Below are 12,043 nucleotides of genomic sequence, written 5' to 3' on the forward strand. Positions count from 1 at the left end.
GCAGTACAGGCCTGAAGAATCCCAGTCTTCCATCTGGCTCTGGCTGCAGCCAGACTTCCTGGTGCCCTACTCTGCATGGAAATGTCTAGGCAGGGACTGCAGAAAAATAAGCCCAAGTCTTCCTTCCACTGTGGAGGGGGCCAAAGTCAGATCGACTGAGACATCAGGACTTGACCTGGGCCCTGGGATTTCTTTTGGTGCAACATTGGCCAAGTCTGACATTAGGACATTAGGGGCCTTGGTGTGTTCCTGGTGACAGGGGCTCTAAACCCCACCAGGAATCTTTCTGAGCGGAAGGCAGGAAACGGAGGGGCTGAGCCCTCTTCCATAGGTCTGACCTCCCCAGGGCAAGTTTGTGGTCATTAAGTCTTTTTTATTGGGAGAGAGATCCAGTCTCCTTGGCTCTGCCAGCGCCCTAGGTCATGAGGATTTCGATGTCGAGCTCCAGCCGGCTGGCTCTGACCTCATAGCGGCCCCGGATCAGGCCCCGGGTTTGGCTGGCATGCCAGCGCCAGTGAGACTGGATGATGCAAGCTGCTTGGCGCGCCTGGAGGAAGCGTCTGCGGGCCTGCCACATTCGAACCTGTGCCTGCACCTTCACCACTGCCCACTCCTGGCAGGTGTAGAGTTTTAGTGCCAGGCGCCGTCTTTGTTCCAGCATCTTGGCCTGCATCGACCTCCACCAGCACTGGATGACCCAGGCCCTGAGTGCTGCATGCAGTAGTGTCCGGCGCACCATGTTGCCACGCCACCATGACTGAATCTTTATGGCTGCCTTCTCTAACTGATTAGTGGGAAGGAAGAACATGGACATGCTCAGTGGGGGCACTCTGCTGTCCCTATGCCCACTTCTGGTGCTCAGGAGGCCTAGGTGGCCCCGCCCTCTTGTTTGTAAGCCCCATCCATCATATATCCAACCCCCACTCACCTTTAGAAACTGCTCGTTATCTACTAGGCACTTCTCTTCTGGAAGGGCCTCATTCACAGTTTCTTCTGTGTCCATGGCCCTGGTCTTTAGAGTCCACTCATCTATCATTTAGGCCACCCTAGTCAATAGCCCCACCCTCAACTGTTAGTCACACCCGGTCATTGTACTCCGCCCATTGACACAAAAGCCTGCACCTCATCAGGCCCTGTCTGTCTGCATTTTAACCCATTATATCCCAAGTGTTCAATTTGGAGACTAGTTCACTGAAATTGACACAGTTGCATTAAAATACACTGAAAACCATAATCTAGAGTTTATAATTCTTTATGTATATTTTTATACATATATGAATATATATATACATACACACTTTCAAATGCTCTAATGATTCACCTCTTAATTCTTGTAAAAGAAAAAGACTCTAAAAATATCACATTTATTTCAAAGTGCCCATAAAATGGTATACTTATTGCTCAATTTAAGTTTTTTTTATAGGTGTCCTATATATATATGGGTCATAATAGGTTTACCATCTCTCTCCTCTTCCCTTGTTGTGTCACCTTATGGATTGATCAGCCTCTTTATTTATGGTTTCCCATCATTCTGGGGGCCTATGACTACCTCTTGCCTTCAGTTTATTTCTCAAACCCAATGGGCATCTGAAGTCTTGCTCTTTCTCCACCTTCTAGACTCTTCCTCCTAGTGGCAGTGAAGGGGTCTTACTTTGAGAATACTCTAGCCAGCATGGACTTCCTAGAGATTAAGAGGCAGGGATCCTGGGAGGGGTCCAAGCGACATGTTCTCAGAAGCAAATGTTTTTTGTGTAAAATTTTAAAAAGCAAGATATTTTAGCTGCAACTGGAGAGGATCTCTCTCTTTTTCCTCTAACTACTCTGTCACCCTTTTCTGCCTGGTAGGTGGTGAGGAATGACAGCTTCTTTCAGGATGTGACAAAGGGATAGCAGAGTTGGGATGTATTTGGATTGCGGCTAGCAGTGCAGACTTACATGATTCAGTCATCTTTCAGAATAGATAAATTCTTGCTAGTGATTCTCAAGTTGATGTGTCCATTCATCTTGTGTCATGGCATGGAGATGAAGGGACACAAGTGCTGCTACTGTGATATGAGCATGTCCTACAGTATCCAGCACCAGAAGTACATGGGCAGGAGGGGAAAAGTAAAATTTTTTGAAAGTTTGAAACAAGACGAGAGTTGGTAGAAAATTCTTCTTGTGACCGGACACATAAAACTGTAAGTGGAATATTATATTCTCATGGATTCCTGATTGAAATGAAATTTCCATCTTGTCAGAGATACACTTGACAATGCAATGGTACAATTATAAACATATCATGCTTTTTTCTCTTTTTTTAGATAGGAATTTTGTGAAATAGAATTTATCAGAAATCCCTATAATCATAAGGCAAAAACCAGTAGAGCAACTACGAACAATATGTAAGTCAGTGGGAGGAATCCTGTGTTTTAAGCATCCCAAGTGTCAATGATAAACAAGTTTTCATAGAAAACAATGTTGTAAAATCATCATATCAAGAGGCACTCAAAGGATATGCAGCTAAAAATGTTAGACAAATATAGAGGTGGGACAGCTAATATAAATATCATGTTGTGTTTGTGGTACTTGCCAACTTTAAAAAAAATTGATATTTGTTGTGACTTCTTTTCTTGTCCTAGATAAACACTTACAATTTTGTATGTGCAATTTTGTGTGCTTTTTCTTAAAGCAGGTCTTCCAAGTGATAGAAGCTTCAGATCTCACAAAACCTGGATCTGTCCTGCCATGCTATAGAAACGCTCTTGTGCAGCCAGATCTCTCTTGGGACCTTACAAAGAGCTGTGCTTCTAAGATTCAGAGTTAGGATTGGATTTGTAGACACAGGTGGTGCAGAGATGCTGCCAGTCCTTTGGGACTTGGAAGGCTGTTCTGGCTTCGGTTTGAGCATGCCTTTTATCATTCCTTTTTCTGCAGGAGGGCTTGCTGGGTGCTGTGGCAGGTAGGGCCATTCACTTTCCATGGTTCTTGTTTATATATATTTGAGGATTCTACTGCCTTGTACCATATATCTGGCACTGGATGTCTTACTGATTCTCTGGTCCACCATCCACCAAATGACTGCTTTGCACCAAGTTCAAAGTCTTCAAAAGACAGCATCTTCTTGTTTCCTTTAATATGGGAGGTGGTCACGCATTTTCCTTCCCGTGATTGGAACAGGCTCTGTCAGTCACTTTCATAGTGGCCTGGAATTTCCCCATCCTCGAAGTAGCAGAATGTGTCCTTATACGTAGGCGTGCCTTCCTGCAGCCCCACGGGTCGAGCTATGCTCACCTGTTCCTTTGTGATATTACCCCTTTGCCCTGTTTGGGATAGAATGTTCCATGGAAACTCCCTTTATGTGTCCCATCTCTTGCTCTGCCTTTGGGTGTGGCCTTCCTAGATGTGTCAGTCAACCTGCTGACAGCAGACATCACCAAGCTAGACTCAACCCCCTGAAACCTGACCCCTTGCCTCATTAGAATGGCTTCTCCTCAATAAAAGGGTCAGCTCTCTCTCTTTCTGTGGACCCTTAAGGTCAGAGGAGCCGTCATAGGATCCCCAAATAAAAAGGTATTTCTGCCTCTTGTGTGGTTATTTTGCATAGCCCAGTTCCTCTGGGGCAACCCTGAGTGTTTTTGTCTCCAGGAATGCGACACTTCAATCTTCAGTCTGGGTGAGCAGAGCACAGCTACCAGCCATCCCAAAGATGGTCATCCTTCTATGAAACTGTCAGTCTTAGTGTCAGATGTGCACCCCTGCAGAAGGAATCATTAAGGACAGGGCTGTGGACATGGCCAGCTTTCTGAGGCTCAGCCCAACCAGACCACGTGGCCAGGGCCAAAATGCCACATCCCACCCTCCCTCAGGTATCTCTTCCCTCCTCCACTCTGGTCTGGTTAACAGTTGCTATAATATCCTGGATTTGTCTTCTTGGATGTCTCTGGATAAAGCTGCCTGTCTCCTTCATGTTCACAGTTCGGCAGTTATTCACAAAGCAATAGCAGATGTGTTGGGGTGCTATGATTTGGATATGGTTTGAGTGTGTCCCCCAAGGATTCATATGTTGGAAGCTTGGTCTCTGGGGATGTGGTGTTGGGAAATGGAATATTTAAGAGGCAGGCCCTGGTGGGACATCCTTAGGCTATTGGGGATGTTGCCCTCAGAAGGGATTAAGGTAGTTTTTGTGGCATCTGTGAGCTCTCCAAAGAGTCAATTGTAAGAATGAGCTCTACCTCTGAATTGCTCTTTGGCTTCCTGTTTGTGACATGGTCTCTTTATCTCCCACCCACACTCCCATCGTTTCAGTGTCATCCACCATGAGATCTTTGCCACAGCTGAACCAATGCCAGTGTCATGCCCTTGAATTTCCAGAACCATGGGCTAAATAAATCTCTTTTCTTTATAACTTACCCAGCCCTTAGGTATTTCATTAGAGTAACAAGAAATGAACTAAAATGGGGGTAAGACAAATTCCCTGATTGTTACTAAGTTTCGAAGACCATGATCCTTAATCTCTGTTTCCTCCCAAGTTTCTTTTCTCTTGTTCTTGCTTGATTTTTTCCAATTATAAATATAATATATACCTATTGCTAAAATTTCAAAGTGCAGCAACATATAAAGTGGAAAGTGAATTTCCTATTAAATTTGCTCACTGATCTATTCCACCAAACTTAATACCCTGTACATATTGACTTACATTTTCTATTAAAATAATTTATTTCAAATTAAACACTTAAAATATAAATATATTCTTATAGAAATTCATACATTTTAAAGCAAATTTTCCCTTAGTGATCAATGTTTCCTTTTCTGTTATTACTGCTTCCAGTTTGGAGGGTATCCTGGACAATTAGCTCTATATTTATATGAAGAACATTTATGAACCTAAAGAAATATATATATATTTGTGTTTCTGTGTATTTTTTAAATTAATTGAAGTAGTAGCACAACACAAAATTGACCATTTTAGCCAATTTAAAATGTATTATTCAGTGGCTTTTAGTACATTCACAGTGTTCTAAATCATTACTACTAAGTCTAGTTTTTAATTTCAAAAAGAAACCCTGTACCCATTAAGCAGTCATTCCTCATTAACTTTCTCCCATCTCTGCCTGTAGCAAACTGATCTGCTTTTAGTTTCTATGGATTTACCTATTCTGGACATTTCAGAGAAATGGAATCAACAAATATGTGGCCTTTTGTTAGACAGTTTTATCACTGTTCAAATAACATGGTTGGAGCCTGGATTAGTATGTTATTCCTTTTTATGGTTGAATAATATCCCAATGTATGGATGTACCACATTTTGTTTCTATATTCTTCTGTTGGTGGACATTTGAATTGCTTCCACTCTTTGGTGATTGTAAATAGTGCTGCTGTGATCATCTATATACAAGTATTCGTTTGAATGCCTGCTTTTGATTCTTTTGGGTCATATGGTAATTCTGGATTGAATATTTTGAGAAACTGCAAAACTGTTTTTCACATAGTCAAATTATAGTACATTCCCACCAACCTCTGCATCCTCACCAACACATGTTATTTTCTTTTTTGAAAAATCATAGCCATCCTAGTGGGTGTGAAGTAGCATCTCACTGTGATTACGATTTTCATTTCCCACAGCCTAGTGCTGTTGAGCATTTTTGCCCTTGCTTGTTGGCCATTTGTATATCTTCTTCAGAGCAATGTCTATACAAGTCCTGGCCCATTTTTTACAGTCCGTGTTGCTTAACAATGGGGATATGTTCTGAGACTGTGCCATTAGGCAATCTCATCATTGTGCAAATATCACAGAACATATTTACACAAACCAAGCGCTAACATCACTAGGCAATACGATCTTATTGCTTTTGCAGTCTGTCATTGACTGAAACATTCTTATATAAGTGATGCATGATCAAACTTATCTTTTTCATTGTTGAATGGTAAGATTCCTTCATATATTCCAGACACCAGACCCTGACGAGATGTATGATTTGAACATATTTTCTCCCATTCTGTCAGTTATCTTTTCACTTTCTTCATAATGTTATTTGATGCACAAAATATTTCAATGTCTTTTGAGAGAGAGAATATGAATCTTTTTTTGTAGATGGACACGACACAATGCCTTTATTTTTATGTGGTGCTGAGACTTGAATCTGGGTCCCACCCGTGCTAAGCGAGCGCTCTACCACTGAGCCACAATCCCAGCCCAATATTTTAATTTTGATCAAGTCCAATTTACCTATTTTTTTCCTTTGTTGTTTGTACTTTACTGTCATGGCTAAGGATCCATTGCCAAACCCAAAGTCATTAAGATTCACTTGCTTATTTTCTACTAAAGTTTTACAGTTTGATCTTTTAAATTTAAATCTCCAACTGATTTTGAGTTACTTTTTGTAAATGTTCTAAGGTAAGACTCCAACTATTCCTTTGCACAAGGTTATTCAGTTGTCCTAATACTTTTTTTTTTTTTTGTATCCGGAATTGAATCCAGGGGTTGAATCCAGGGGCACATAACCACTGAGCCACATCCCCATCCCCTTTTTTGTATTTTATTAGATACAAGGTCTCACTGAGTTGCTTAGGACCTTGCTAAATTGCTGAGGCTGGCTTTGAACTTGAGGTCCTCCTGCCTCAACCTCCCAAGCCGGTCCCAATACCTTTGTTAAAGAGAATATTCTTTCCCCAAATCTTACTTCCCTTGTTGAAAATCAATTGAACATGCATGTATGGTGTTATTTCTAGCCTCTCAATTCTATTCTATTGGCACCACACTGTCTCAATCACTGTAGCTTCGTAGTAAGTTTTAAAATTGGAAAGTGTGAGTCCTCCAATTTTGTTTTTCTTTTCATTATTGTTTTTGGCTATTCTGGATCCCTTGCAATTCTATATGAAATTTAAGATTAGTTCATCAATTTGTGAAGAAAAAGAAAAAAAAAACAATTGGAATTTTGATAGGGATTACATTGAATTTGTAGACCAAATTGGGGAGTATTCAGTTTTCAACCTGTGAACATGAAATGTCTTTCCATTTATATAGATCTTACTTGTTTGGTTAAATTTACCCTGAAGAATTTCTTTTTTGATGCTACTATAAATAGAATTGTTTTTTTTAGTTTCATTTTCTAATTTTTGACTGTGAACATATAGAAATATAAATGATTTTTACCGGTTGATTTTGTATCTTGCAACTTTGCTGAATTAGTATGTTAGCTCTAAACATTTTTTGGTATGGATTCTTCTGGGTAGTGGGATCATGTTATCTAAAAATAGAGATAATTTAAATTCTTTTTTAATTTGGATACATTTTAGTTCTCTCGCTAGAACTTTCAGTATAATGTTCAGTAGCAGCAATGAAAGCAGATAGATATTAATAGTTAGTTGAATGTTTTTTATGATGATAGGGTGTTGGATTTTGTCCAATTCTTTTTTGTTTGCATTGACTGAGATAACTATTTTCCTTTTTATTCTATTAATGTTGTGTGTTAACATTGATTTTCACATGTTGAATCTCCTTGGCATTCCTGAGAGAAATCCCACTAGGTCATTCATATAATCATTTTAATATGCTATTGGATTTGATTTGCTAGTATTTTGTTGAGGATTTTTGCATTTATATATTTTTAAAAATATTTTTTAGATGTCAATGGACCTTTATTTTCATTAATATCATAATATTGATATGTGGTGCTGAGAATCGAACCTGGTGCCTCACACATGCTAGGAAAGCACAAATATTTATAGAGTGCATAAATATTTATAGAGTGTTGGTGTTTGGTTTTCTTTCCTTTTAGTGTCTTTGGCTTTTGTTACAAGGTAATACTGGCCTCAAAAAAATGAGTCAGGAAATGTTCTTTCTTCCTCTATTTTTTGGAAGAATTTTATTGAGAGATTGGTGTCTGTTCTTCAATGTTTGGTAAAATATAGCAGTAAAAACCAACTGGTCTCGGGCTTTTCTTTGTTGAAAGTTTTCTGGTTACTGATTTAATCTCTTTGTTTGTTATAGACTTATTCATTTTTCTAATACTTCTTCATTCAGTTTTGGTAATTTGTGTGATTCCAGAAATTTGACCATTTCGTCTAATTTATTAGCAAACAGTTTTTAATGGTATTCTTGTATAATCCTTATCATTTCTAGAAGTGTGCTAGTAATGACCCCACTTTTGTTCTTGATGTTAAGACTTTAAGTTTTGTCTCTTTTGTTTGGAACAGCTAACCCTTTGTCAATTTTGTTGATGTTTTTAACCAATTAACTTTGGTTTTGTTGTTCTATTGCTTTTTAAAATTTATATCTGCTCTAATTTTTATTATTTCTCTTCTATTGCTATTTATTTGCTTTTTTTTTCCCGTTTCTTGAAGTAGACAGTTATGCATTAATTTGAGATCGTTCTTCTTTTTTAATTTAGGCACTTGTAGCTAGCTATGCATTCCTTTCTGAGCACTGCTTTTTCTATATTCCACAAGTTTTGGTGTGTTGTGCTTTTATTTTCATTCATATGGAAGTGTTTTCTTAATTTCCTATGTGAAGTTTTCTTTGACTCATTACTTGTTTAAAAGTGTGTTGCTGATTTCCACAAATAGGTGACTTTTTCAGATTTCCTTCTGTTATTAATTTCTATTAACATTCTGTTGTGGTCAGAGAAGATGCTTCATATGACTTTTATCTTTTTCAATTTATTGAGACATGTTTTGTGGCCTAACATGTGGTCTATTGTGAAGAACATTGTATGCACTTGAGGAGAATTCTGTTGTGGGGGGAATATTCTATTTAATTCTGTAAGGTCTGGTTACTGTAAAATGATGGCCAAATGCTATTTCTTTTATGTATATATTTTGTCTAGTCATCATTGAAAGTAGGATGTTAAAATATCCAACTATTGGTTTTGAACTATTTCTCCCTTCATTTTTTTCCTCTTTTTTTTTTGTGTGGTTCTTGGGATGAAACCCAGAGCCTCATATTTGTTAGACAAGTACTTTACCACTGAGTTACATCCCCAACCCCTCTCCCTTCATTTCTGCCAGTTTCTGTTTCATACATTTTGGGGATTCTTGTTAGGTGTACATATATTTACAATTACTATATCTGTGTGTGTGTGTGTGTGTGTGTGTGTGTGTGTGTGTGTGTGTGTTGCTGGGAATGGAATCCAGGGCCTCATGTATGTGAGGCAAACCCTCTACCTCTACCCCCAATCATTATATCTTTTTTTACATATAATTTTTTATTTGTTCTTTTTTAGTTATATATGACAGTAGAGTGTATTTTGATGTATTATACATACAAGAGTGTAACTTTTCATTCTTGTGGTTGTACAGGATGTGGAGTTACATCGGTTGTGTATTCATATATGAATATAGGAAAGTTATGTCAAATTCATTCTACTGTCTTTTCCATTCCCATCTCCCTTCCCTTCCCCGCATTCCCCTCTGTCCAATCTGGTGATCCTACACTCCCCTTCCCCCAGCACCTATTGTGAGTCAGCATCCACATATCAGAGAGAACATTTGGACTTTGGTGTTTTGGGATTGGTTTATTTCACTTAGCATGATAATTTCCAGTTTCATCCAATTACCTGTAGATGCTATAATTTCATTTTTTATGGTTGAGTACTATTCTATTGTATGTGTGTGTGTGTGTGTACCAAGTTTTCTTTATCCATTCATCTATTGAAGGGCACCTAGGTTGGGTCTATAGTTTAGCTATTGTGAATTGAGCTCCTATGAAAATTGATGTGGCCTTGTCACTATAATATGATGATTTTAAGTTCTTTTGATATATGCTGAGGAGTGGATCAAATGGTGATTCCATTCCAAATTTTCTGAGGAATCTGTATACTGTTTTCCAGAGTGACTGCACCAATTTGCATTCCTACCAGCAATATATGAGTGTAACTTTCCCCCAACATCCTTGCCAACATTGTTACTTGTATTCTTCCAATTGTTATATCATGATCAGCTGACTCTTTTTATAATTACATAATGTCTTTCTTTGATTCCTTATAATTTTTTTGTCTTAGTCTATTTTGTTTGCCATTAGTAGACACATTCCAACTCTCTTTTGGATTCTTTGCCTAGAATATCTATCTTTTTCTATCCTTCCACCTTTAAAAATTTTTTTTTGTACTGGGGATTGAACTGAGGGGCACTTAATCACTGAGCCACATAACCTGCCCTTTCTATTTTTTATTTTGAGACAGGGTCTTGCTAAGTTGCTTAGAGCCCACTAAGTTGCTGAGGTTGGCTTTGAACTTGTGATCCTCTTGCTTCAGCCTCCTGGGCCACTGGGATTACAGGTTTGTGTCACTATGCCTGGCTCATCCTTCCACTTTCAATCTATTTGTGTCTTTGGATCAAAAAGACAGCCTCTTGTATAAAGGAGATAGTTGGATAATTTTTCTTTTCCTCTGTTCTGCCATTCTCTTCCTTTTGACTAAGGAGTTAAATCTGTTTAAATTAATATAATTTCTAATAGAAGGGCTTACTTCTGCCATTAGCTATTTATTTTTTATATGTATAATTTATTGTTTCTCAGTTCCTCCATTACTGCATCCTTTGTGTTAGATAGATATTTTCTAGTGTACTCTTTTTATTCCTTTTTGTTTCTTTTACAATATATAGTTATAAGTTGAATTATCTTCTTAGTGCTGCTCTGGGATTATAATTAATACCTTAAATTACAACAATCTAGTTCAAACTAATACAACTGAGTCTCAGTAGTATATAAAAGCTTTCATATAAAAGTTGCTTAGGGCCCACTAAGTTACTGAGGCTTGCTTTGAACTTATGATCCACCTGCTTTAAGGTATTAATATTTTTAGTTCTACTCTGCTTATGTTGTTATTGTTATGAATGACCTTTTTTACTTTGTTGCCCATCAACATAGATATATAATTATTAAATGAATGTGGTGGTATACCCCTGTTATCTCAGTGACTCAGGAGTCTGAGGCAGAAGGATCATAAGTTGGAGGCCAGTCTTGGCAACTTAGCTAGACCCTAAGCAACTTAGTAAAACTCTATTTCAATATTAACAAAAAAATTAAAAAGAACTGGAGATGTAGCTTTTGTATTTTTCTTCTAGATAATAGGGGCAGGGACATGAGTTTTAAATAAAAAATACTAACATTGAATTTTATATTTATTAATGTAACCATTTTTACCACTGTCCCTAATTTCTTTGTGTGGGTTTGAGTTACTGTCTAGTGTCCTTTCATTTTGTTCTTCAAGGATCCCCTTTACCTGTTCACATGAGGTCAGATGGTCTCTAGCAATGCAGTCTCCTAGTTTTTGTTTGTTTGTTATAATTGAGAATGTCACAATTTCTTCCCTCTTTTTCTTTCTGATTCTGAAACTGAGCAATCTCAATTAACTTATCTCTGAGCTTACTACTACTTTATTCTGCCTTCTTGCATATGCTACTGACCACTAAGAATATCTTCATTTCAGTTATCATGCTTTTCAACTCCAGTATCAATATCTAGTTCCTTTTTAAATAATTTCTATCCCTTTATTGATATTCTTTTATTTGGTGAGATATAGTTCTCATGTTTTCTTCTAGTCCTTTGTACATGGTTTCCCGTAGCTCTTTGGGAATATTTCAAAGAGTTGCTTTAAAGTCTTTGTATAGCAAGTTCAATGCCTGTGCTTCCTATGAGTGGTTTCTATTAGCTTCTTTTTTCCCATGTGTAAGTCATACTTCCTGGTTTCTTTTTCATGCTTCATAATTTGTTGTTGAAAACTGGATGTTTTGAATATTATAATGTGTGATAGTTTTGGAAATCAGAGTATCCTTTCCCAGAATGGGTTTTTACTGCTTGCTGTAGTTGTTCTTTGTTTAGTAACTTTTTTGAAATAATTTTGTGACATCTGCAATCTTTGTTGTATGTAGCTATTGATGTCAGCATCCTATTATCTTAGTATTCAGTTTGTAACTCTATAGGTATTTCCTTAAGTGCCTAGAACCAAAGCAAATGCAAACAAAAAGAAAAAACTCCTCAAACTCCTAGTATTTTCGGCTCTGCCAGTTTACAATTGTTAACAACAGTTTACAATAACGCAGTTTACAATTCTCATTAGCTTTC

General features: G+C 37.7%; 1 protein-coding gene across 1 annotated transcript; it reads right to left on the reverse strand.

Annotated features, from left to right (window-relative positions):
- Positions 1-415: 415 nt before the first annotated feature.
- On the reverse strand, positions 416-1,003 carry Iqcf6 (IQ motif containing F6). Its single transcript, XM_005326976.3, has 2 exons — positions 929-1,003; positions 416-784 (listed from the first exon to the last, which is right to left on the reverse strand). The coding sequence occupies exons 1-2, from the start codon at positions 1,001-1,003 to the stop codon at positions 416-418; spliced, it is 444 nt and encodes a 147-aa protein (XP_005327033.2).
- Positions 1,004-12,043: the final 11,040 nt, after the last annotated feature.

This window comes from Ictidomys tridecemlineatus, chromosome 3 (genome assembly GCF_052094955.1).
Source record: "Ictidomys tridecemlineatus isolate mIctTri1 chromosome 3, mIctTri1.hap1, whole genome shotgun sequence".
Classification (NCBI taxonomy): Eukaryota; Metazoa; Chordata; class Mammalia; order Rodentia; family Sciuridae; genus Ictidomys; species Ictidomys tridecemlineatus.

Coding starts and splice junctions, on each gene's coding strand:
- Iqcf6 (XM_005326976.3), bottom strand. CDS start 1,003: ATGGACACAGAAGAAACTGTGAATGAGGCCCTTCCAGAAGAGAAGTGC. Junction 785..928: donor ATAACGAGCAGTTTCTAAAG/GTGAGTGGGGGT, acceptor CCCACTAATCAG/TTAGAGAAGGCAGCCATAAA.